The 22,082-nt window shown below is 44.6% G+C and overlaps 1 protein-coding gene across 6 annotated transcripts in view; it reads left to right on the top strand.

The window, feature by feature from the left end:
• Positions 1-4,941: 4,941 nt before the first annotated feature.
• The window catches only part of RANBP3 (RAN binding protein 3), a 55,340-nt gene continuing 38,199 nt past the window's right edge, over positions 4,942-22,082 (top strand). For 3 of the 6 annotated variants that reach the window (XM_032092403.1, XM_032092404.1, XM_032092402.1), the window contains exons 1-2: positions 4,944-5,038; positions 19,036-19,091. In XM_032092403.1, the coding sequence (XP_031948294.1) occupies positions 5,017-5,038; positions 19,036-19,091 (78 nt within the window). In that variant the 5' untranslated portion in view covers positions 4,944-5,016. Of the gene's footprint in view, positions 5,039-19,035; positions 19,092-22,082 lie in introns of all 6 variants that reach the window. The other 3 variants (XM_032092400.1, XM_032092401.1, XM_032092399.1) reach the window with 2 other exon arrangements.

Raw genomic sequence — 22,082 nt, 5'->3', positions numbered from 1 at the left:
TTGTTTTGTTTTTTGTGTGTGGTTTTTTGGTGGGTTTTTGTTTTTTTTGGTTTTTTTTGTTGGGTTGGTTTTTGATTTTTGGGGGTGGTTTTGGTGGTGTGTTTTTTTTTTTTTTTTTTGGTGTTTTTTGGGGTTTTTTTGAGAGCTCGGCTATGGAAAAATATTTAATTTGTCAAAGTCATAGTGACTTTTAGGCCATGTCCCTTTAGAAATACTGACCTAACAATAGTACTAATCAGAAAGTATGGCATTTATAGTATCTTAATGGCATGCACCCAAAATAGATTCTAGTTATATCAGCAAGTTGACAAGCTCATATGGTACAGATAACTCTTGTAATTAATTTCTAAAAGTCACAAGAACTGTAAAGTTGGTGTGGGTGGCGTTTACTTTTTATTGAAATAATAAATTGCTAGAATCACATTTATCTGGGTATTATTATAGATTTACTTGAAGGTAAATTAAATCACAATCAGAAACCTCCCAACACTGTTAGGATAAAACTGTTAATTTTCCTCGTTTATGCTAATGATTCTGAGAAGTATGGGCTCTAATTAGAACATGAATAGAGAACACACTGTGACCTGCTGGTTCTTAAGGTCTAGTAAGTGTAACTTTCTGAGGTACATTCTTTCCAAAGCACTCCCCTTAAATAGGTCACATCACTCACTATGCTGGTACCACACATTCATTAGAGAAGCACAGGACAGTAATTCCTATAATTAAAGTTGCCCAACATTTTCATGATAAAAGCATGTTCAGAGTTTCTTACAGGTTTAACAGGTTTTAATGCTCTAAAGTGAAATTTTCTGTAATGGATAGCTGTATCAGAATAAGTACTTAAACTAAAAATGTAATTATTGTTTTTTAGACACATAATAAGTAATTACTCTCACTCTCACTTTTCAGTACTAGTGTTTGGCTCAGTTTGTAGGACGTGTGCTTTGGGAAAGGAACTTAATTCCATAAAGACTGGAGCTAAATCAGCCATGTTGTATATCCCTGAAAATTACAGTTCTTGTATAAATAGAAACACGCTAATTCTTTTGGCTAAATTCTTTGCAAATTGTCTGCACCAAATGTTCTCCAGGAAAAAGGCACAGACAAGGTCTAGAACCACACACAGACTCAGGCTGCCATGTGGACATCATGCAGCTGCCTGCACTAATGTCCAGCCCTGTAAGCTCCCAGTGGACATGCACAAAATGAAAAAAAATCTTACAAAGCTATTCAAAGTGTCAGGTCATGATCAGAGGATATGCTAAAATCAGCTCTAAGTCAGTTGGGATCAAATAAAAAATGTTGCAGCCCCAGGTATCTATGGGTACCATGGCTGGAGCTCTACCCTCAGGGAAGATGGGGATGACTTGTTCAGGACCATGTAGCTTATTGACTAGTGGCAAGTTCATTTGAGCCAGGGAAGCATGACAGGACCCGTCTCAGGTGAAAAGTAACACTTCTAATGGTATTTTTCTTCTGCCTTGGTAGATGGAGAGTGAGAGGTTAAACAGAGCCTCCTGCTGCTTAAAGTGCCCCCTGGAATGCAGACTCGGTCTTCACTGATCTCCAGGATCCTTTAAAGCTGGTGGAATGTGTCTGTTCAGTAACATCAGCCAGCTTTCAGCCCCCTCCCACATGCCCACTGGATCCCATGGACTCATGTGGGCTGAGAGTTCTCAAGAGATTTTTCACTTGATCTTGTTTCTGAATCCTGTCTCAAAGCTCAGAGACCTGGGGGACTTCCTTGGTGGAGAGTAAGACCAGGAAAGCATTTGATGTCGCTTGGCAGTTTCAGCTCTAGTTGACCTCTGGCTTTCCTAATACCATCTCTGCATGCTGAAGAAGTATTCCTATTCCACTTCAGCAGTCTGTCCTTGCTTCCATCTTGTGTATACTTTTTTTGTGTTCATTCACAAGTTCTATGTTTACCAAGTTTGTCTCCCAACACATTTACTTATTCCTCTGATTGCTGGGACAGACTGTTCTTGTGCTTGGAGGAAGTCCTTAAAAAGCTGCCAGCTCTTTTGTCCTTCAGAGCTAACTCTCAGAATCTCACTTCACTTGAATAACCCAAAGTCATTCTCTTGAAGGGGCTGCAGTCTGCCATTTGTCTTTGTCACTCCCCTCAGAACCTTGAACACCACAATTTCATGGTTGCTATACCCAATACGACCACTGATTACCATGTCCCCAAACATTCCTCTCTTGGTTATGAGTATCAGATACAGTTGGGTGTCCAGCTGAACTAGACGGCCTGTCTAGCAAGTGTGGTAAGAATTTGTCCCTAACACGCTTTAGAAAACACATGGATTTCTTGTGCCCACTGTCTTGCTAATTCAACTGATAATGCAGCTTGCACCAGCAATCATAAAACTCCAAATAGTATTGTCTGATCTACAGAAGTATTCCACTATGTGATGAAGACGAACATTTATTTAAAGATAGGTATTCTGTATGTAAAGGTAGGTATCCTGTGTAGTGTGGTCAACATGTTGGAGGGAAGGGAACTTGTTGACTTCGGCGGGGGAAGACATGCAGACAATCAATGTGATTGACAAAGCAAGCTTCGTTTATTGGCAATACAGAGGCACTTATATAGTGTAAGTATACATGCTTATCACTTCTTAATTGGTTTAAACTTACGAAAGTGCATTCTTGTTTCTACATAATTGGGTTAGATAAAAGACTACATTGGCAAGCTTCTACTATTTATGTTTTAACTTGAGAAATCAAAGTTCTTCCTCCCTTCTCATGGTCAGTACATCTTATCAGCACAGCACTGTACCTCCTTAAAACTCCCTTTTGGTTCTCAGGCCTGTTTCTCACGCAGGCATTTTCTCATGCAGGCCTTTGCTTGTACAGCTCTTTTATTGATCTGTACCCTTCAGCTTTATCAATGATCCATGTCCCTGATCCTCTAACCATTCTTCAACAAAGGGATGCCATCCAGAAGGACCTGGACAGGGTGGAGAGGTGGGACTTAGAACTTCTACAAAGCTCAGCATGCCCCAGCCACGGGCACTGGCACACAGAAACCCCCCCTGTGCTGGGCTGAGCCCCAGCGTGGGCAGCAGGGGAGGGGGGATTCTGCCCCTCTGCCCCGCTCAGCTGAGACCCCACCTGCAGAGCTGCCCCAGCCCTGGGGAACATCAGGAGCACGGGGAGCTGCTGGAGCCACTCCAGAGGAGGCCACGGAGCTGCTGCAGGGCTGGAGCCCCTCTGCTCTGGAGCCAGGCTGGGAGAGCTGGGGGTGCTCACCTGGAGAGGAGAAGGCTCCAGGGAGAGCTCAGAGCCCCTTGCAGGGCCTAAAGGGGCTCCACAAGAGAGGAGTCTGGAATGACAGGACAAGGGGGAATGACTTCCCACTGCCAGAGGGTAGGGTTAGGTGGGATATTGGGAATAAATTCTCGGCTGCGAGAATGGTGAAGCCCTGGTACAGGCTGCCCAGAGATGTGGCTGCCCCATCCCTGGGTGTTCAAGGCCAGGTTGGATGAGGCTTGGAGCAACCTGGTCTAGAGGAAGGTGTCCCTGCCTATGGCAAGGGGTGGAATGAGATGGGCTTTAACGTTCCTTGGAACCCAACCCATTCTGTGATGTTTGTTTTTCCTAAATTAGTGCCATTCATTTATTTTTATCAAGTTTTGTCAGTTCTGCTGTTATATTCCTGATGGAAAATTCTCCCAGCAGGCAAACCAGATGGTTTCAATGTAACGTGTGGTACTTGCAAAAGGAATTAGGAGCCTGGCCCTTGGGTTCTGCCTTGTGCTAGTGTGATCGCTTGTGAGGGATGTGGTCAAAATGATGGGCTCCATGCATGCTCTTGTTAAATGAGCCTTGAAGCTACCATTAGGGGTAAGATGAGATTCATGGATTGCTTGGTTTCTACCCCCTATGCCAGCTGCTGTTGACTAATGCATAGAGACTGAGACCATGCAGTCAGGGGAGCTCTGGCGCATCAAACAAAGCAGCCAACAAAATATGGGGCACCATCAAGAGAACGAGAGCACTAGCATGGTTATATACTGTACTGTTTGGACTGACACTCTTCTGACCATATAACCCTGCTGCACCTACATTTTGAGCAGCGTGGACTGCTGTAGAGCTAGATGTCACACGGAACAGCAAACACATGTGTGGGATGGAGCAGAATCCTCCCAAAACCAGAGAGTTTCAGTCTTAAGTCTGGAGAAAAGGCTCAGAAAGGTATGACCCACGACCAAAGTGAATGATGTGAAGCTGTGTCATGGGAGGTTTACGTTGGATAGTAAGCAAAGGTTCTCCCAGAGGGTGGTCAGGCACTGAACAGGCTCCCCAGGGCAGTGGTCACAGACCCAAGGCTGCCAGAGCTGAAGGAGTGTTTGGACAATGCTCTCAGGACCAGGGTGGGATTGTTGGGGTGTCCTCTGCAGGGCCAGGAGTCGGACTCGATGATTTCGCTCGGATATTCGACGAGTCAATGTTCAGGCTGGCAGCATCCCTGAGGAGTCCTGCCCCAGAGCAGGCGCTGCACGGAGATTGCTGCCCGCGACCGGCCCGGGCAGCGGCACCGCGAGCACAGGATATGGCACCAGGAGCAGCACATGGCCTGCCCGCCTGGGCTCCGCAGCCGCGGGAGGAGCTGCGGAGGGCAAGGCCGCGCACGGAACGGAGACTCGCAACTGGCCCCGCTCCGACGGCCGCGGCCGCCACGGTACACACGGTGCGCGGGCCGCAGGGAGCGATCGGGCCAACGGGGGCCCCGTAACGAGCCGGCCCACGGGGGCCCCGTAACGAGCCGCCCACAGAGACGCTGCCCAGACCGCCCGCCCGAGCGGCGGGAACCGATCGAGCACCGATCGCGAACCGCGCGGGGCCCGCGAGCCCGCCAGGGACAGCCCCGGCCCCGCCCCGCCCCGCCGCGCACGCGCGGTGCCGCCCGGAGCGGCCGTAAATCGGGGCGTGCGCGGCGCGCGGGGCTCGCGCTGAGCGGTGTCGCCCGGCCGCGCGATGCATTGTGGGTGCGGCTGAGGAAGTAAAATGGCGGATCTGGCGAACGAAGGTAGGCGGGAGCTGCAGCCGTCGCTACCCTGGCCCACACCGGCCCTGCGCCGCCGCGGGCCCGGCCCGGCCCGGCCAGGCCAGGCCAGGCTAGGCTAGTCTAGTATAGTCTAGTCTAGTCTAGTCTATCCTATGCTATCCTAGGCTATCCGTGTTTAGGGGCGCGTCCGGGAGCGCCACCTCCCCGCGGCCGTCCCGGCCACTGTGGGGCGAGCGGCCGGACAAAGGAAGCGCCTTGGCCGGGCCACCGCGCTGTCCGCGAGGCGGGGGCGGCCGGGGTTAGGCTGGGGTTGCGCCCTCAGGTGCCTCCCGCGGGTCGGTGTTCCCTGGACGCGGACAGCGGGCTCGGTGCTGGGCACGGGCCCTGGAGCGCGGGAGCGAGCGCTGCGTCTCGGCCCCGGCTCTGAGCCGCTTTGTGCCCCGCCTTGTCCAGTTGCTCTTTGAAGTTACTGTCCACAACTTTCGCACCACTGTCAATCTTTTGCTTACACTCATGTTAATCCTTTCTTTAGTTAAAGGATTAATGGAAGGGCTATGTAAAACAAGATGGGGTATCATAGTAGATGTATTCTATTTTTTTGAGCTGAAAACATCACAGGTCCACTAGTAAAGTGGCTTCATTTTTTCTTCTGAAGAGCATTAGGAGAACCTGGGCAGCAATACTCCAGTATTTGGGTATTCTGCCCCAGTGGTGTTTTAAGTGGCAGTGGGTATTTATATTTTGCCTTTGGGAATGACAAATGTCTCTCAGTGTTTTGACAAAAGCCAGTTTGCCCTGCTGTCTCTGTTGTTTCTCATCATTCTTCTCAGGTAATGTCAGAGGGAAAGAAATGCCTAGAGGGAGGTGAATGGAAGTGTGTGTGAGGCCCCTTCTTTGAGGACTGTTTCTTACTTTTGAACTCTCTGTCAGTGGCAATTACTGTTCCAATATTAACGTTAAACAACAGGAAGCAAATAAATGTTGTAGGTGCAGCCTTTGAATATGAAGCCTACAAGCAGCTAACAATACAATTACACTTAACAAATCCTGTGATGCAGCATGTCTTGGGCTGTTGGCTTCCAGACTCAAGATGAATTGTCAGTGCCTGAGGAGGCATGATAAGTGGTCTCAAGAATAGTAGTAGCCAAATCTGTAATGACTATTTGTGAGGAACTTAATGTCAGTCTTTGCTTAGTATACTGCCATTATAATGATCTTATAATAAATTTTAATGGGTTCTTTTGTTCTTTTAGAACCAGAAGCTTGGCAGTAGTTGTCTTGTCATGCAATCCCCTCACTTTACCTCCCCTTTCTGCTGGAGAACATTAAGCTCAACAGTTTACCAATATTTATTATGTCTTTTGATGATGACTTGTTTTGTGATTCTATCTCTACTTCTATTTTTCTGCAGGGTCTTATAGACTGTCTGGGATGGCAGGGGGAGTGTGATCCCATCCCTAAGACCCTTTTCTGCCTCCAGAGACTTGCCTCACCTGCAAACCTCTTTAGTTCATATTCGGGTGTCTTTCCAGAATTGTCACCTTCATCTGTTGCTGTTGTTTTTTCTTGCAGTAAGCATGTGATACAATCTTTCCTCAGATGAAGCAAGATTAGCTTGCTTTGGAACTGTTATCTCCTGCTCGTTCTAATACCATTGACTGTTGCTAGTTTTGTTCCCTTCGGTTCCATTTTTGAGGTCTATGTTCTTCATGTAATAGTGGAAATACATGCACTTTCCGGAATTTGCATCTTTGTGCTGAGACTTGGAGAATTCCGTGGTCTTTCTACTTGCCTTATTTGCAGTCTATCATGGCTAGGAGGATCTTCTCAGGTGATTGTTTTCTCCTCATTCTTAAACACATCAGTTAGTTTTATTTTTCCATTGTTTAGGTGAACGCTTTACTTCCTTGTGTTCAGGTATTTTCACTTGAATATTTGAAGTAAATATTTTGGTACTGATAATTCTTCGACCTTCTGCATTGTATTGGTCTTCTATTATTTATAGTATTTGATAGCTCAGTGTTCATGTTCACAAAGAAGTGTGATTACAGCAAAGTTCTTAATGTTCCTTAATCCTGATTGATCTGTACGACAGTGCTGTCTCAATTATACCTCACTGTGAGGTGGGAAGCTAATTATTCTTTGACGCATAGTGGACACAAGTACCTAGAATGCGGTTTCAGTCATTCTTCCAGACTGTTTTTGTTTGGCGTGTTTAAACAGTAGCTTTTATTGTCTGTTCATGCAGGTGAAACTCAAGATTCTTACCTGTTTGATTACTGCAATAAACCTTTTTCTGGCCTTGAAAAGTGCTGAGTTTCATGCTGCCTGTGTCTTCTCATCTTACTAATGCAAAGCTCTTAACATTTACCATGACAGCCATCTTTCAATTCATTGATTGGTATTTCTGTTTCCAACAGTATATTAGTTATCTTTACCTTCTAGGTTCTGATGTCCCTCTTAGACTACTGAATGTCTTAAATCACCACTGAGCTGTCAGTACTGCCTCCAAGTAACCATTCTACCAACATCCTTGGCAACTTCAAACTATTTTAATGGATGATCTTTCTGTGATGCATTTCTTCAAAGCTACAAGCATTTCCTCTAATAATTACTTAACTTTTTTCATTCTTATTGTTCCTCAAATCTTTTTCATTCACTTGTCTTTCCTTTGCTTCTATTGTGTAGGTGAAACGGTTGGCCATCATTCTTTATATTGGAGTGATGGCCAACTATATCTTGACGGAAGAAGGTTGTTGGTTTAAGGACGTCCTCTACTGCATAGAGGGGGGATGAATGATAAGGTAGTCCTAGTGCCACTTTCCAAAGAAGTTTGTACTATGAAGTTTCCTAGGAACAGATCCTGATCTTGGCATTGCCTGTCATGGTGAGATATGAGCTGATAAGTGTGGAGCTAATGAAGAGGAGGAGAGAGTGGCTTCTCCCTACCTGTATGAAGTTTGATTGACTTTGCTGCAAAGATTTAGTGACATTGTGGTAAAGGTTTTGGGGACTGTTATTGTGAGGGTGATTATTGAAAACCAGGTTTTAGAATGGTAGGTGTAGTTGGTATTGGTACTAATGTATAAAGTAGTTACTAAATGTTCTTAGAAACTTTCTTTGGAGTCTTTGGTACTTCACTGCTGCATGTGTGAAGTGACAGTTTTAAGACAAGCCAGCTAGAGTACCAAAGAGAACTAGCAACTTCCCGTCAGTCCCATATATTCATGGGAACCTGAATGCTTCTCATTAACTTGCAGCTAATACACAGCTAGTAATTTGCTTGTCTATAAATTACTACTGAAGCTGCACTTTCAAGACAACAGGATCCCTTTGTGTGGGGAATGAATTACTTTATATTTTCAATGGCTGAAAGGTGATAAAAATTTTTCTAAGGGCTAAAATTTGATGGATGTATTCACATTTCCCTTCAGGAGGTATCTGCAACTTACTTGGCTTTATGAAATTGCTGAGCATACAGTTCACAATTATAACAGGTTTACTGTGTGTAACTGCCTTAAATTAATTAGAGGCTAGAGAGCAGTGCTGCAGGAAGGGACCTGGGGGTCTTGGTCAATGGCAACTTGGATCTGAGTCAGCAGTGCCCTGGAGCAGGAGGGCCAGCCGTGTCCTGGGGGACATCAGGCACAACCAGGCGAGGGAGGGGATTGTGTCTCTCTGCTCTGCACTGGGGCAGCCTCACCCTGAGTTCTGGGGGCAATTTTGAGCACCACAGTATAATCAAAGACATTAAGCTTCTAGAGAGTGTCCAAAGAAGGGCCAGAAGGACTGGGAAGGGTCTAGAGGGGAAGCCGTATGAGGAGCTGCTGAGGGCACTTGGTTTGTTCTGCCTGGAGAAGGGGAGACTGAGGGGACACCTCAGTGCGATCTTCAACCTCTTCATGAGGGGGGAAAAAAAGCTGAGGGGCAGGTACCAAACTCTACACTCTCATGACCAGTGACAGAGCTTGAGGAAACAGCATGAAGCTGAGTCAGGGGAGGTTTAGGTTGGATACCAGGAAAAGGTTTTCCACCGAGAGGGAGGTTGAGTACATAAGGCTTCTCAGGGCAGTGGTCACAGCACCAAGCCTGAGTTCAAGGAGCATTTGGACAGTGCTCTGTCACATGGTGGCCTTTCTGGGGTGTCCTGTGCAGAGCCAGGAGCTGGACTCGATGTTCCTGATGGGTCCGTTCCAACTCAGCATATTTTATGAAATGCACAGAAGGTGAGCAAACTGAAGTAGTTCCTTTCAAACTAATCAATATCATTTCCTTGCCAGACTTGTAGGATGCTGACATTGCTTCTGTGCTGTTTTGGGGTGGGGTTTGCCCTGTTTATTCTACTTGTCTCATGGTAGCTTTTGGACAGAGGAAGGTCTGCTGTTACTTTGAGGGGAAAATGTGGCACTCACCACTGACTCTGTTTGCAGACTCTAGCAACAAGATCTTTTTTTTTTCCCCCCACGGTGACTTCAGATGTATTAGTGGGTGCAAAGTTGGACTGAGTGACAAGTCCTAGTAACTCACACCCAGACACCTTAAAGATCTAGGTAGTTGACAAGATAGAGCTATCTAAATGCTTTAATATTTAAAGACTTTTTGGAATTCCTTATAAATATTTTATCTACATTGCGAAGTAGTTGGCCTGCCTCATGGCTTTCTTTTTCCTCTTATATGAAAATAAGCTACTCTATTCTTTTCTGACTTGTAACATTTGCAGGAGTATCTCTTTTTCCCCATGTCAGTTCTATTCATCGTGACATCATTTGTGAAGTTTGGCCATAAATGATCCATTAGTGTTTCTCGTTCTTTCTGACATGAAGTATGTCTCTAGATTTTGCTTGTGGAGGTCTTTCTGCAGATCAGCTCTTGGTGTGGCAGCTTGCTCTTTGCTTTGAGTCTATTTTTAGCTATTGAAAGAGAATCTTGTGTTGTTAGCAACACCTTTAGAATTTTATAGTGCTGCAAATTGTCTGGATCTCTTAACACGTTACATTTAGTGCGATTATTCTGCTCTTCGTAATGTAAATGGTGAAGAAATCCCCAAGAACTTTTTTTGTGGCCTGCAATGTTCCAATAAGCATAATTAAACCTAACTTTGAACTTTTATTTTCTTGGCTCTCAGATAAGTGTTTCACAAGTGATGAATTACTGCTCTGAGTATTTTCAGTCAGCTAACAGCCTAATTGCTGTTCTTTTTAACACTCATTCATTGTTCACAGGTCTGGTGCACCTTTTCTCTCAGGTGATATATTACATGAGTTACAGTTGGAGTTGCTATTTTCAACTTCTATGCTTCTGGTGTCGAAGAGTGCTTCTTGAAATCCAAGCAAGGACTCACTTGCCAAGAAGTTGCAGTGCAGTTTTGGTTTTTTCTCCCCTGCCTCATGTAGTTTTCCATGTAATCAGGAGCTATTGCATTTCTAAATGTAATTTGGATCAAATTTAAAAAAAAAAAGTGTTTGAAACATTGTAGTTCTTAGCTTTAAAAATAAATTCTTCTCTTAACAACATGGCTACAGCAGATCTGGTGAGGTCTTGAAAGTTGTTTTCATGACATGGTTCCTTCTAAAATTTAAAGATTAGTGTGAATCACCAAGGTATTTGGTGATCTGGGTTGCATGTCCTGTGAGGAGACTGGATGTGTTCAGCCTAGAGGAAAGAAGTCTTCAGAGAGGCACATTTGGAGCTTATCAGGGTGTATGAGGAGGTTATTAGATAGACAGACCTAGGCCCATCAGAGTGGTGTATGTTGGAAGGACAAAAGACAAAAGGTGGAAGGTGGAATGAGATGTTCAGGCTGGAAATAGAGGAAAGGTTGGGTTTTTGAGGTGGTAGTGGTTTTTTATCAGCATAAGGACAGTCAAGCAGTAGAAGAGATTACCCTGGGAGGCTGCTTAGCTTCCATCCTTGGATGTTAAGACCAGGCTGAATAACCTGATTAGCCTGGCCTAACAACATAACTGACCTTACTTGAAGCAGGAGATTGGACTAGAGACCTCGAACCTGAATTATGCTGTGCCCTTATGGTAGAGGCACAATGGGCTCAGCAGTGAAGAAGGTGACTGCTTTTTTGGTACTTATCACTGCTGTGCCATGAGATATACTCTGTGAGCCTGAGAACTCTACAGAGATACACACTCGTGCAGGTGTTTCTATTTTCATAAGAACCGTAGAATGGTTTGGGTTAGAAGAGACCTTTGAAGACATCTACCACCTACACACCACCCCCCCATCCCCCCAGTGTTCGGGGACACCATCCACTAGACCAGGTTGCTCCAAGCCCTGTCCAGTTTGGCCTTGAATGTTGGCAGGGATGGAGCACCCACAGGTCCATGAAGCAACCTGTGCCAGGGCCTCAGCGCCCTTGCAGGGAAGATTTTCTTCCTAATATCTAATCTAAATTTACCCTCTGTCAGTTTGAAGTCATTCCTCCTTGTCCAAAGTCCCTCTTCAGCTTTTTTGGAGCCCCTTTAGGCACTGGAAGGGGCTCTAAGGTCTCCCCAGAGCCTCCTCTTCTCAGGTGAACACCCCCAGCTCTCCCAGCCTGGCTCCAGAGCAGAGGGGCTCCAGCCCTGCAGCAGCTCTGTGGCCTCCTCTGGAGTGGCTCCAGCAGCTCCCCGTGCTCCTGATGTTGTTCCCCAGGGCTGGGGCAGCTCTGCAGGTGGGGTCTCAGCTGAGCGGGGCAGAGGGGCAGAATCCCCCCTCCCTTGCTGCCCACGCTGGGGCTCAGCCCAGCACAGGGGGGGTTTCTGTGTGCCAGTGCCCGTGGCTGGGGCATGCTGAGCTTCTTACCCACCTGTACCCACAAGTCCTTCTCCCCAGGCCTTTTCTCAATCCATTCTATCCTCAGCCTGTGTTTGGGATTGCCCTGACACATTTGCAGGAGTTGCACTTGGCCTTGTAGAAATTCATAAGGTTTGCACAGTCCCACCTCTCCAGCCTGTCCAGATGGCATCCATTCTCTCCAGCACATCAGCCACACCACACAGCTTAGTGTCATTGGCAGACTTGCTGTGGGTGCCCTCAATCCCACTGTTCATGTCACCAACAAAAGTATTAAACATTGCTGGTCTCAAACTTCATCTCCACTTGGACACTGAGCTATTGACTGCAACTCTGAGTGCAGCCACCAGCCAATTCCTTATCCAGAGAGTGGTCCATCTGTCCAATTTAGAGACAAGGATCACTGTGGGACAGTGTCAAATGTTTTGCACAAGTCCAGGTAGACTGTCAGTTGCTCTTCCCTTGTCCACCAACCCTGTAACACAATCATAGAACTCCACCAAATTTGTCAGGCATGGTTTGCTGTAAGTGAAGCTGTGTTTCCTCTCACCAGTCACTACCTTATTTTCCATGTGCCTTAGCACAGTTTCCAGGAGGGTCTGCTCCACGATCTTGCCAGGTGCAGAGGTGAGGCTGGCCAGCTTGTAATGCCCCAAGTCTGCGTTTTCTCCCTTTATGTAAATGGGGGCTATGTTTCCCATTTTCCAGTCACTGGGAACTTCTCAGATGGCCACGACTTCTCAATGAATGGAGAGTGGCTTAGCCGCTTCCTCTGACAGTTCCCTTAGGACTCATGAATGCATTTCATCAGTTCCCATGGACTTGTGCACCTTCAGCTTCCTTAGATGGTCTCAAGCCTGTTGTCCTATAGCAGGTGGTCCTTCATTGTGCTAGTCCCTGCTGCTTTTGCCTTTTATAACTTGGGTGGAGTGTTTGGAGCACTTCCTGGTGAAGACAGTGTCAAAAATTGAGTACCTCAGCCTTCTCCATATCCACGGTAACCAGGTCTCCTATTTCCTGCTGGAGAAGGGTCATGTTTTCCCCAGCCTTTCTCTTATCACTAATGTACCTGCAGAAGCTTTTCTTATTGCCCTTAACCCCTTGGATTTTTTTCAGTAATGAGTCATTTCATGCTGCAATAAAGGTCTGACACCTTGTGGCTGCTGGAGGTGCACCAGCTGCCGTGGTTGTGTTAGTGTGAACGCATGTTTTGTCTAGCTGTGAGAAAGGTGGTTGACATGGGAGAGTTTGCTACAGCTACTAGTGGTCACGTATCTAGGTTAAAAATCTCATATTAAATGGTATATATGACTTGAAGATTATATCTCTGCATGAGCTATTGAGGTAGTATTTTCTGTTTCTGCATTCTGATTTCCAGCTTGTGAAGGAAGCTCAGCAGATTTATTAGTACATGTTTTTCTGACAGCACATAGGGATTTATCGATAGCTAATGACTTGATGGCAAAATATGTTAAAGAAATTTAGCCTGTGAAAGCCAGCTCTTGAGGTTTTTGTAGTTATTCATGCAGGTTGAAATACCTGTAATGTGAATAAACTGCAGGAAGGAGTTCTGTGGATTCAGTTGGTTTTCAGTTGTGGATTCAATTTGATTTGATAGCCTTAAACCATTCAGGTTTGTATGAGTTCCAGATCTTGAGACTGGAGAGGTACTGTCTCTGATGCTAATTACTGAAGTTTTGCTTTCCTTCTTACATGCTTGGGCTTTATCTGAGCACCTTCATCAAGACTGACTTGGTTAGAAAATTGACATTTGTTTTCTCCAGCTCTTTGTTTTGCCATGTTTCTGTCTGCTTCTCTTGTTACAGTGGTGGTACTTTAACACGATGTATCAAACAAGGAGGCCTGTGGAAAAGAAATGTATATGGACTGATTCTTGATAGATGTTTCAGAGGTGTTTAATTTCCCAGCCACATGGCCGGGGCTCTGCCGAGGAACTGCGGCAATCACGGGACCCGAGGGTCCCTGCCCATGCAGGGAAACACAAACCAACCAACGGGGAACGAGGCTGACCAGGGGCAGGGACCCCGACATTTCACCCGTTTATTTTTAACAAAAAGAGATTTAAAACTTAACATTGAAAACAACAAGGACAAGTTCAAAACGAAACAAACCACCCTCCTGAGTCTTTGAATGTCCAAACAGATTCTCTGGAACATCTTAAGGCTGACAGAAGGGAGACGTGACTATCTGGGCATGCTTTGTGGGGAAACTGAGGTAGGAGAGAGTTTAATTTCTTCTCTCCCCCTTTTCATCCCCCACTTGGCACTGGAAAGGGATTTTTGGGGAAACAATTGGCAAAGGCATGGTTTTGTGAGGGAAACCATGGGTGGAAAAAAGGATTGGGAATACACTGGGGGTAATAGGATACAGGGTAAAAGGGAAAGGTGGGATTAGGAAAGGGAGACTGTAGGGGGGGCTTACAATGGAGATATTGTCTAACATGACTACGATTTTTAGCATATATACTGCCTTTTGCAGAAACACCATCAGGCCCAGTGACCTCTGATGCTTGTAACCTTCTTCTACCTTGCATTTTGAATTCCACCACCTCTCCATCTCCCAAGCTTGGGATGCGTTTTTCAGGGTTATTCTTTTTAATAGCAGTTCTATGAACGAATATGTCTTGCTGGTTGTCACATCTTGTTATAAAACCATAATTTTGTTTAACGTTATACCATTTTATTATGCCTAAAATCGTAGCTACGGTGATCTTTCCCTTTTTCCAAGTGGCTGCTGTTTTCTGTCTCATTGCGTTTTTGCTCTCTCTTTCGCTTTCGGTCGCTCCTGTGTTGGAATTGTCGGGGCTGCTCGTGCTGCCAGGGCCGCCAGAGCCGCTCGTGCCTGCGCGCTCTTCCCGGGGTCGCATTCTGGCTGTGCGGGCTGGGCTGGGCCGCGCTGCTCAGTTCTCCGTGCGTCGCCGCTTCTGCTCTCAGCTGCACTGCCGCTGCCAGGCGCTGTACCCACGTCTCGGCCGGGCCTCTGAGCGATGACCCCCCCGCGCCCTGCTCCAGTGCGCCTTTCGGCTGGGTGCGGCTCCGCTCCACCGCGGCCAGCCACTGCCCGCGCGCCGCCCCTCTCGGTCGGGCGTTCCCGGGGCTCGCTCCAGCACGCGCTGCGCGGGGCGCGCGGGAACTGCCTCGCTGCTGCTCGCAGAGGGCTCGGTGCACGTGGCCTGGGCCGCACGGTCCCTGAGCCAGGCTTCCCTTCGCCAGGACACAGCTGACATTGCTCAACAGTCTCGGTAATTAAATAATATTCACGAAAATATTCTTCCATCGGCATGTATTTTGACTCAAAAATTAACTGTGTCCAAACGGTATTCCAAAAGTCTTTGGTAAAGAATTAAATCCCAAGAAACATAGAAAAAGTTCTTAAACAACCATGCCAGGAAATGTTTCAGTTCTTTTTGAGCTTGAATTAAGCTAAAATTTACAAATCGTTGTTCAAGAATCTTTTCAAGTTTAAGATAAATGTCCATATGTGGCTCTGAGAGCCAAGAGTCTTTCCACGGTTCCTCCATAGTTTAGATATGGAATAGCAAAACAAAACCAAGAAGAGGAATCCACAGTTTCTAGAATTTAATTACAAATCAGTCGCTGTCCTTAGGGATCGGGGATCGTTCTGCTCGCAATTCTCCACCATTTGTTACAGTGGGGATTCTGCAACACGATGTATCAAACAAGGAGGCCTGTAGAAAGAAATATATATGGACAGATTCTTGATAGCTGTTTCAGAGATGTTTATTTCCCCAGCCGCATGGCCGGGATCTGCCAAGGAACTCCCACAATGCGGGACCCGAGGGTCCCTGCCCGCGCAGGGAACACAAACCAACCAACGGGAACGAGGCTGAGCGAGGGCAGGGAAACCCCGTGTCTGTGCCCTCAGGGCCCCTCTCCCAGGGCTACACGGCGGGGGGAGGGACCCTGACATTCTCTGAACAAAAAAACAAGTTGTCTATTCCTCAGTTTTTAAGAACTATGTGCTCTGACTGCTCCTCTCTTGGTGAAGGAGATCTCATATTCTCTTACATGCATTCTCCCTGAAGTTTGAAGGTTGTGGGGTTTTCCTTCATCTATCATGCTTTATTTTCTTTTTAAGTTGCTGACAGTTTTGTGGACCTGGCAGATCCATTTTATCGTAGGTCATCCTTCAGACAGCCTGGTGGAACAAAAGCATGCTTGAGAACGTGACCGTGTGGCCCAGAGTTTGGCTAGTACAAATAACAGTGTAATTCTTGTTTTGGAGCAGCACTTGACTGGAAAAACTGAAGAACTACCTAACATCTACATTTTTGATCTTCAAAAATAAAACCTGGTATGAGGGTTCTTCATTTGATAAGGAAATATGGTATGTGCAAGTGTACGAAAAACATTAAGTGCTAGTGAGCTCTACATAAATGCATTTAAAAACATCACTAGAAATGGGAACCAAAAGCTGGACATTTGAATGGGAAACTTGACACTAGAATTCTTTACCAAGTGTGGAAATGGATGATTGAAGGCAGTAATACTTTGCTTTTGATGTCTTCAATGAAAACATTTACCCAAAATTTAAATAAGGCTTAGAAAAATATACAGTATTTAATGAAGGTGGTCAGATTAGGCAGTCCAGTGATCCCTTCTTGCCTTGGGCTAGAATTAGGGAGGTGTTTCCAGCATTGTGGTCTTGTTGCAGACTTCAGAAAGGACACAGTGAACAAGTGTTCCCTGTGTCTGTTCCTGAGTAAGCTCTGGCACAGTTGTAGCTGTGAGTGCCTGTTGTCTCACTGTCATTCCTGGCCCTGTCAGTTGGTCTTACAGTCAACAAGAGCAGTAGTGAGATTCTTGGACCTTGAATACTGGAGGACTGTGTTCCTTCGGTGGACAAAGGCTATCAAATGTTGCGCAAGTGTTCCCTTTTTCAGGTTGACTAACAGGCCTGGCCATAATTTGCTTTATTAGATCCTTTTGCCATTTTCATTTGTCATATCTGGACACAATCTCAAATAGTTGGGGTTTTTTCACTTTCTTTTGTTCCTTGTTCTTTCATCTAATTTATTTTTTTCCTGGGGGCTTTCTGCTGTTCCCGGCAGCTGTCCTCTTTTTTCCTGAGTGCTTAGTTTTCAATCACTGGACTCCATCTCCTATTTTGTTGTGTTACTTTGCATCACCTTCTCTGGCTACCCATTCCATCTTTCCTTCAGCTGTCCCATGCTTTCTCTGCACTCTGCATTGTTGTTGGATCTGTTTTTCTTTGCTTTCTTCTCTCTCAGTACTTCAGTCCTTTATTACGGAGTAGACAGACAAGTAGGTTTTTTTGTTCAGTTCTCCTTGGTGTTTGTGGAATTTGGTGCAGGAGTCTTGTAAGGTGTGTGTGACACAATCAAGTCCCACATTCTGGTAGATCTCCATATTGACTGGTTTGGCAGAGAGCATGCTACTTGCTCCTGTAGCTGTAGCACTAATGAGCATTAAAGTATACATGGTATTAAGAAATAACTGTCACCTTGAAGTCAAGGGTTAAAAGCTTGGCCATTGCTTAAGTGAAGCCTCCCACAGGCAGGTTGTACTGAGGCCAAGGGAATGAAAAGGGATCCCTGGCTTGTTTCAACACACTCTGTTTTTTGGGACAGGTATCACATTTAAGGGTCTGTACTGTTTTCACTTTTGAAATGGATTGTCTGCATTGCTCTTATTAATAAGCATTTTTAAGATTCAGATTTGATGGATAGATAAACTTAAAAAATAAAGGGGGAAAAAAGAGCAGGCAAAATGATGTCATAAGTAGCTTAATTTCTTGATTAATTTTACCTTTCGTGGAACAAATTATGCCAGTCTTGCAAGATCAGTCTTGCAGTGTTTTTTGGTTTTGCTGGGTTATCCCTTTGAGTTAAATCCTCAGAAAAGTAGAAGAAGGCTCTTCTACCCTCACAATTAATTGCACAGTTCTTGTAATAATTTTCATAATTTTGTGTATGTCAACTAAAGTTTCACTTTTTCAGCCAAACTGATCTAACACTAGCAGGTCCCAAATGGACAGTTTAATCCCTTTTTCCTTATATGGTGATCCAAGTACTTTACTGATGCTGCAACTGATTTATGGAGGATTTTGTGATACTATTCTTTTTTTAGGTGCAAGGTAATTCTTCCTGATGGCTTTATTTTTTTTTTTTTAATGGTAGCCTCTCAAGTTGTGAAAGCTTTAAATTTTTTAATTTTCTTAAATGTCTAGACTTGTTTATAAGACTGGATAATTGCAAAGGTGGAACTTTTTGGCTAATTTCTTTGCAAATCTAGCTCTCCCTAAATCCCATTTTCCAGACTGAAAGACAGACTGAAATACCGTACTCATCTTTAGCCCTACAAAGATACAGGAGGGCTGCCGACTGCATAGTGTGCATGCAGCTTCTCTTCAAATATAACTCACAGACAAGGTGCGTCAGTTTGTTGAACTCTCAGGAATTCTCACCTCTGCTTTATCACACACACTCCCCCTGTGTGTGTATACTTTTGTTATTCAGGACACTGAGGTAGTTGTGAAATCTCGAAGGACAATGGAAACATACATTAATTCTAGACATTAACTCTGTTCTTGTAGACTAGATGCTGATGTGCTTATTTAGAAAATAGCATCTTGCTAATAGTTGATTCAGAGCTTTAAGATGAAAGCACATGTGCTCTTAAATTATGCAGAGAAGACTGGTTCTTCTGTAATATGTGTGAAATACGCGGTTTGAATTTTAGACCTGCAAATAATGATTTAGGACCTTCCTAAAATTTTCAATGATAATGAAATACAAGCATAATCAAATGTCAGTATTAGGTGACCTTTAAGTAAGGGGTATGTGGGAGTGTAGAGCAAACTCCCTTTTTATTAATGCGTGACATTGGGGAAGGAAAAGCATCTGTTCAGCTAGTGAACTGCTGCAGCAAAGGGTCTTTTCTGTCTGATGTACCAAAGTATGGTACTAGCTTGAAAGTGATCTGGAGGAGAAACACAAATAGCTTTCAGATACTAGTTGTGTTATTCACCTTAAAACACTCGTTTTTACTTTTGGAGATCAAGTCCTTAGAAACATGTGTTACCAGGAACTGGTAGAAACAATATGTGTAACTGAGATTTAACCAGCTTAGGGATTCATTGTTGGTAAAAGCATCATAGAATATAACATTTTCATAATAGTCAGTATGAATGTGGTTGGAAAAAAACCCCAATGATTTCTCTTTTTACAGAAAAACCTGCCATTGCTCCACCTGTCTTTGTATTTCAGAAGGATAAAGCACAGAAGGTAAGGAGATATTGATACTTTTTGTTCTGTTTTGTTCTTAGCCATGACTCCTTCCTTCCATGGTGATCAGCCCTTTGTCTGTATTGTCTTGAAGATGGCTAATAGAGCATTAACATCATTAATGGGCATAAAGCAACCAGGTACTGAAGGGCTAAAAGTGGGAAGATGTATGATAGTTTCACAATACAGGTAGCTCTTCAGACAGAAGATGGACCAATATGGGAGAAAAAGTGTTGTGAAGGTGTACCTTGAACGTGTGGCAGAGGAGTGCTGGCACTTGAGTTGCATGACAAAGCTACAAAATTTCTTTTTCTGATAATAGGGTTAAGATAAAGCAAAGAAAACTGGTCTAGATTATTGCTTTTCACCTCAGTGTATTTAAATGTCTCTCATATCTTTGGTTAGTAAGAGTCTAGTTTCCTTGGGAAATAGTAATTCTGTTCCCTCATCTCAATATACTATGGTATTTAATTCTGTCTGGTTAATAGTAAAAGCTGTTAAGATTTATGGGGAAATAGAATCAAGGGTATTCTTGTTTCTGTTGAAGATGGTGGGAACTAAGAAGTGTATGATAACACTTTCTGTTGGATCATTGGATTGTTTTGTTACCTGTGGGGTCAGAAATGTTTGAATTGAAATACTGAACCACTTTTCAGTTGATAGCTTTTCTCTGGTTTGGAACAAGTTCCAGACTCAAGTTTTCTCACAGGTTCAGTAGGCATATTTCTCAGCAGGAGCTTGAAATCTTTTCTCAGCTTGGAAAGGCTTTAAGTCTGCTGTCCTCCTAATATTAGCTAATCAAATTAAATCTGCTGGAGAGTAAGTACTTTCAAGACATTCTTTAAATTACATTTTTTGCAGTGGCTGTTTACATATACCTTGGAATGAAGGGAGTGGTAGTGCTTGCACTACCAATTATGATCACGTTGCCTTTTAGGAAACAGCTCCCAGTCACCCACTGTTGCTTAGACTGTTCTGAAGTCCTTTCTGAATTGCATCATGGTGAGTGTTCTCCACAGGTGTCCTTTAGCCTGGCTGTGGTGATCATAGCAGTGTGCAATCCTGGCAGAGTGACATGGTCCTGTGTCCTTTTTTGGTGGCCTGATCCTTACATGCCAAGATAGCAGTTCTTGTGCTCTCAAGTTCCTTCATGTTGTACCTTTGCTTCTGCACCCCTCCAGCAGCCTGCACACGCCATGTCTTCAGCATTAGGCTGTGCAAGCTCCTGCATAGGGCTGTGAGACAGATCTGTTGCGCTCTGATAGGTCTCAACAAAATATTTTTTAAAATATGTTAATTAAAGGCATAATGTATTTTGGGGCTGGTAGAGAGGATCCAGGGAGGGAGATCTGTGATTTAGTCTTCCCAGCTGCCTCTGAGGATGCTGAGGTGGTGCTGAACAGGGAGCTGTATTCCAGACAGCCTCTGCCTGGGCACAGACAGAAAGTCTGGCTTTGTTGGGTGGAGGGTCAGTGGGTTCCCGAGCATCTTGAAGGCCACAGGAGTTAGAGATAAGTTATAAATTGATCTAAATGCCAAGTGGTGGTGGTGCTGTCGAGGGGGCTAGCCACTGTTGCTTTGGGCTTGAAATAAGTCTGGCTTGGCTGGGGAATAGGGCTTGTTCCTTGAAACAGATCAGAGAGTCTGATAGTAGCATCTGTCAGTTAGTTGCCAATTTTCAAAGTAGTAACAGACATAAATGCTTATGCTAAACTATGTATTACGTGTATTAGGATTTTTTTAAAGGGGAAGGGGGAGTGATTAGTAATTTTAGTAGCTTTTATTGTGCTGTATTTGACACTGCAGAGAAGGACTTGTAGAAGCATCAGTGCTGTGCTTCTTGCAGTTTGATTAAATAAGGAGCTCGTTGCTCATGCCAGTAGGTGTTTTTTGTAGTATAGATACAATAGTAGTATAGTCAGAACATGGTGCTGTGAGCCAAAAGTAACAGCTACTTAATCTACACTGTATATATCAGAACCTAGCATTCAGGCCAGCTTTAATAAACTTAATTAAGGAAAAGTGCCTCAGATCTTCTACTGTATTTTCCGAAAGACTTAATAGCTAAATATTCCCGATAAGGGTTAACCCTGTTACTGTTTCTGTAAAAGGTGCCTGGTTAAGTGCATTGCCAACCACAAAAGGCTATCCTTATTAAAGTTAGCAAGGAAATCCTGTAAACAGAGGAGTTTTTCCTAGAGCAGTGTTTTGAAGAAAATGCAAAAGTAACTTCAAAATAGTTGTTAAACAACACACTACTTGAATACGTAATTTCTCTATGTAAATTACAATTTTAATTTAGCAAAATGTCTAGTCAAGTCACTTTTTTCTGCAAGCAAAAGTGTTAGTGGAGGCTTTTAAGTGCTGACACAGCAGTCTGACAGTAAGCTGAGGGGGAGAAAATGCATTGCATTGTGTATTCAGTTAACTGTCTGTGATGGTTGTTTATATGTGTGCCTAGTGTTTTTCCACATGAACCTGGACATCCTGACCAGAATTATTTCACTGCAGCATCTACAGATCATCTCAGTATTACAACTGGGTTGATTACAATTCAGCGGTCTTACTGACTTCTCTGCAACTACCAGTGTCTACTATTAAGTTAAACAATATTCTTTTTCCAGAAATCTTGACTTAAGTTTGTGCTTGGAAGGTGTCAGACATGTGGGTCATACCAACACCATGAAACACTTGAGGCTTGGGGCAGAGTGGCTGGAAAGCTGCCTGGTGGAGGAGGACCTGGTGGTGCTGATCAACAGCAGCTGAACATGAGCCCAGGTGGCCAAAAAGGCCAATGGCACCTGGCCTGTACCAGCCATAGTGTGGCCAGCAGGACCAGGGCAGTGACTGTCCCCCTGTGCTGGGCACTGGTGAGGCATTTCACATCCTGGGTTCAATTTTAGGCCCCTCATGACAAGTAAGTCATTGAAGGGCTGTAGCATGTCCAGTGAAAGGAACAGAGCTGGGGAAGGGTCTGGAGCACAAATCTGA

Source organism: Corvus moneduloides, chromosome 28 (genome assembly GCF_009650955.1).
Source record: "Corvus moneduloides isolate bCorMon1 chromosome 28, bCorMon1.pri, whole genome shotgun sequence".
Lineage (NCBI taxonomy): Eukaryota > Metazoa > Chordata > Aves > Passeriformes > Corvidae > Corvus > Corvus moneduloides.
This window is presented reverse-complemented; position numbering and strand designations above follow the sequence as displayed.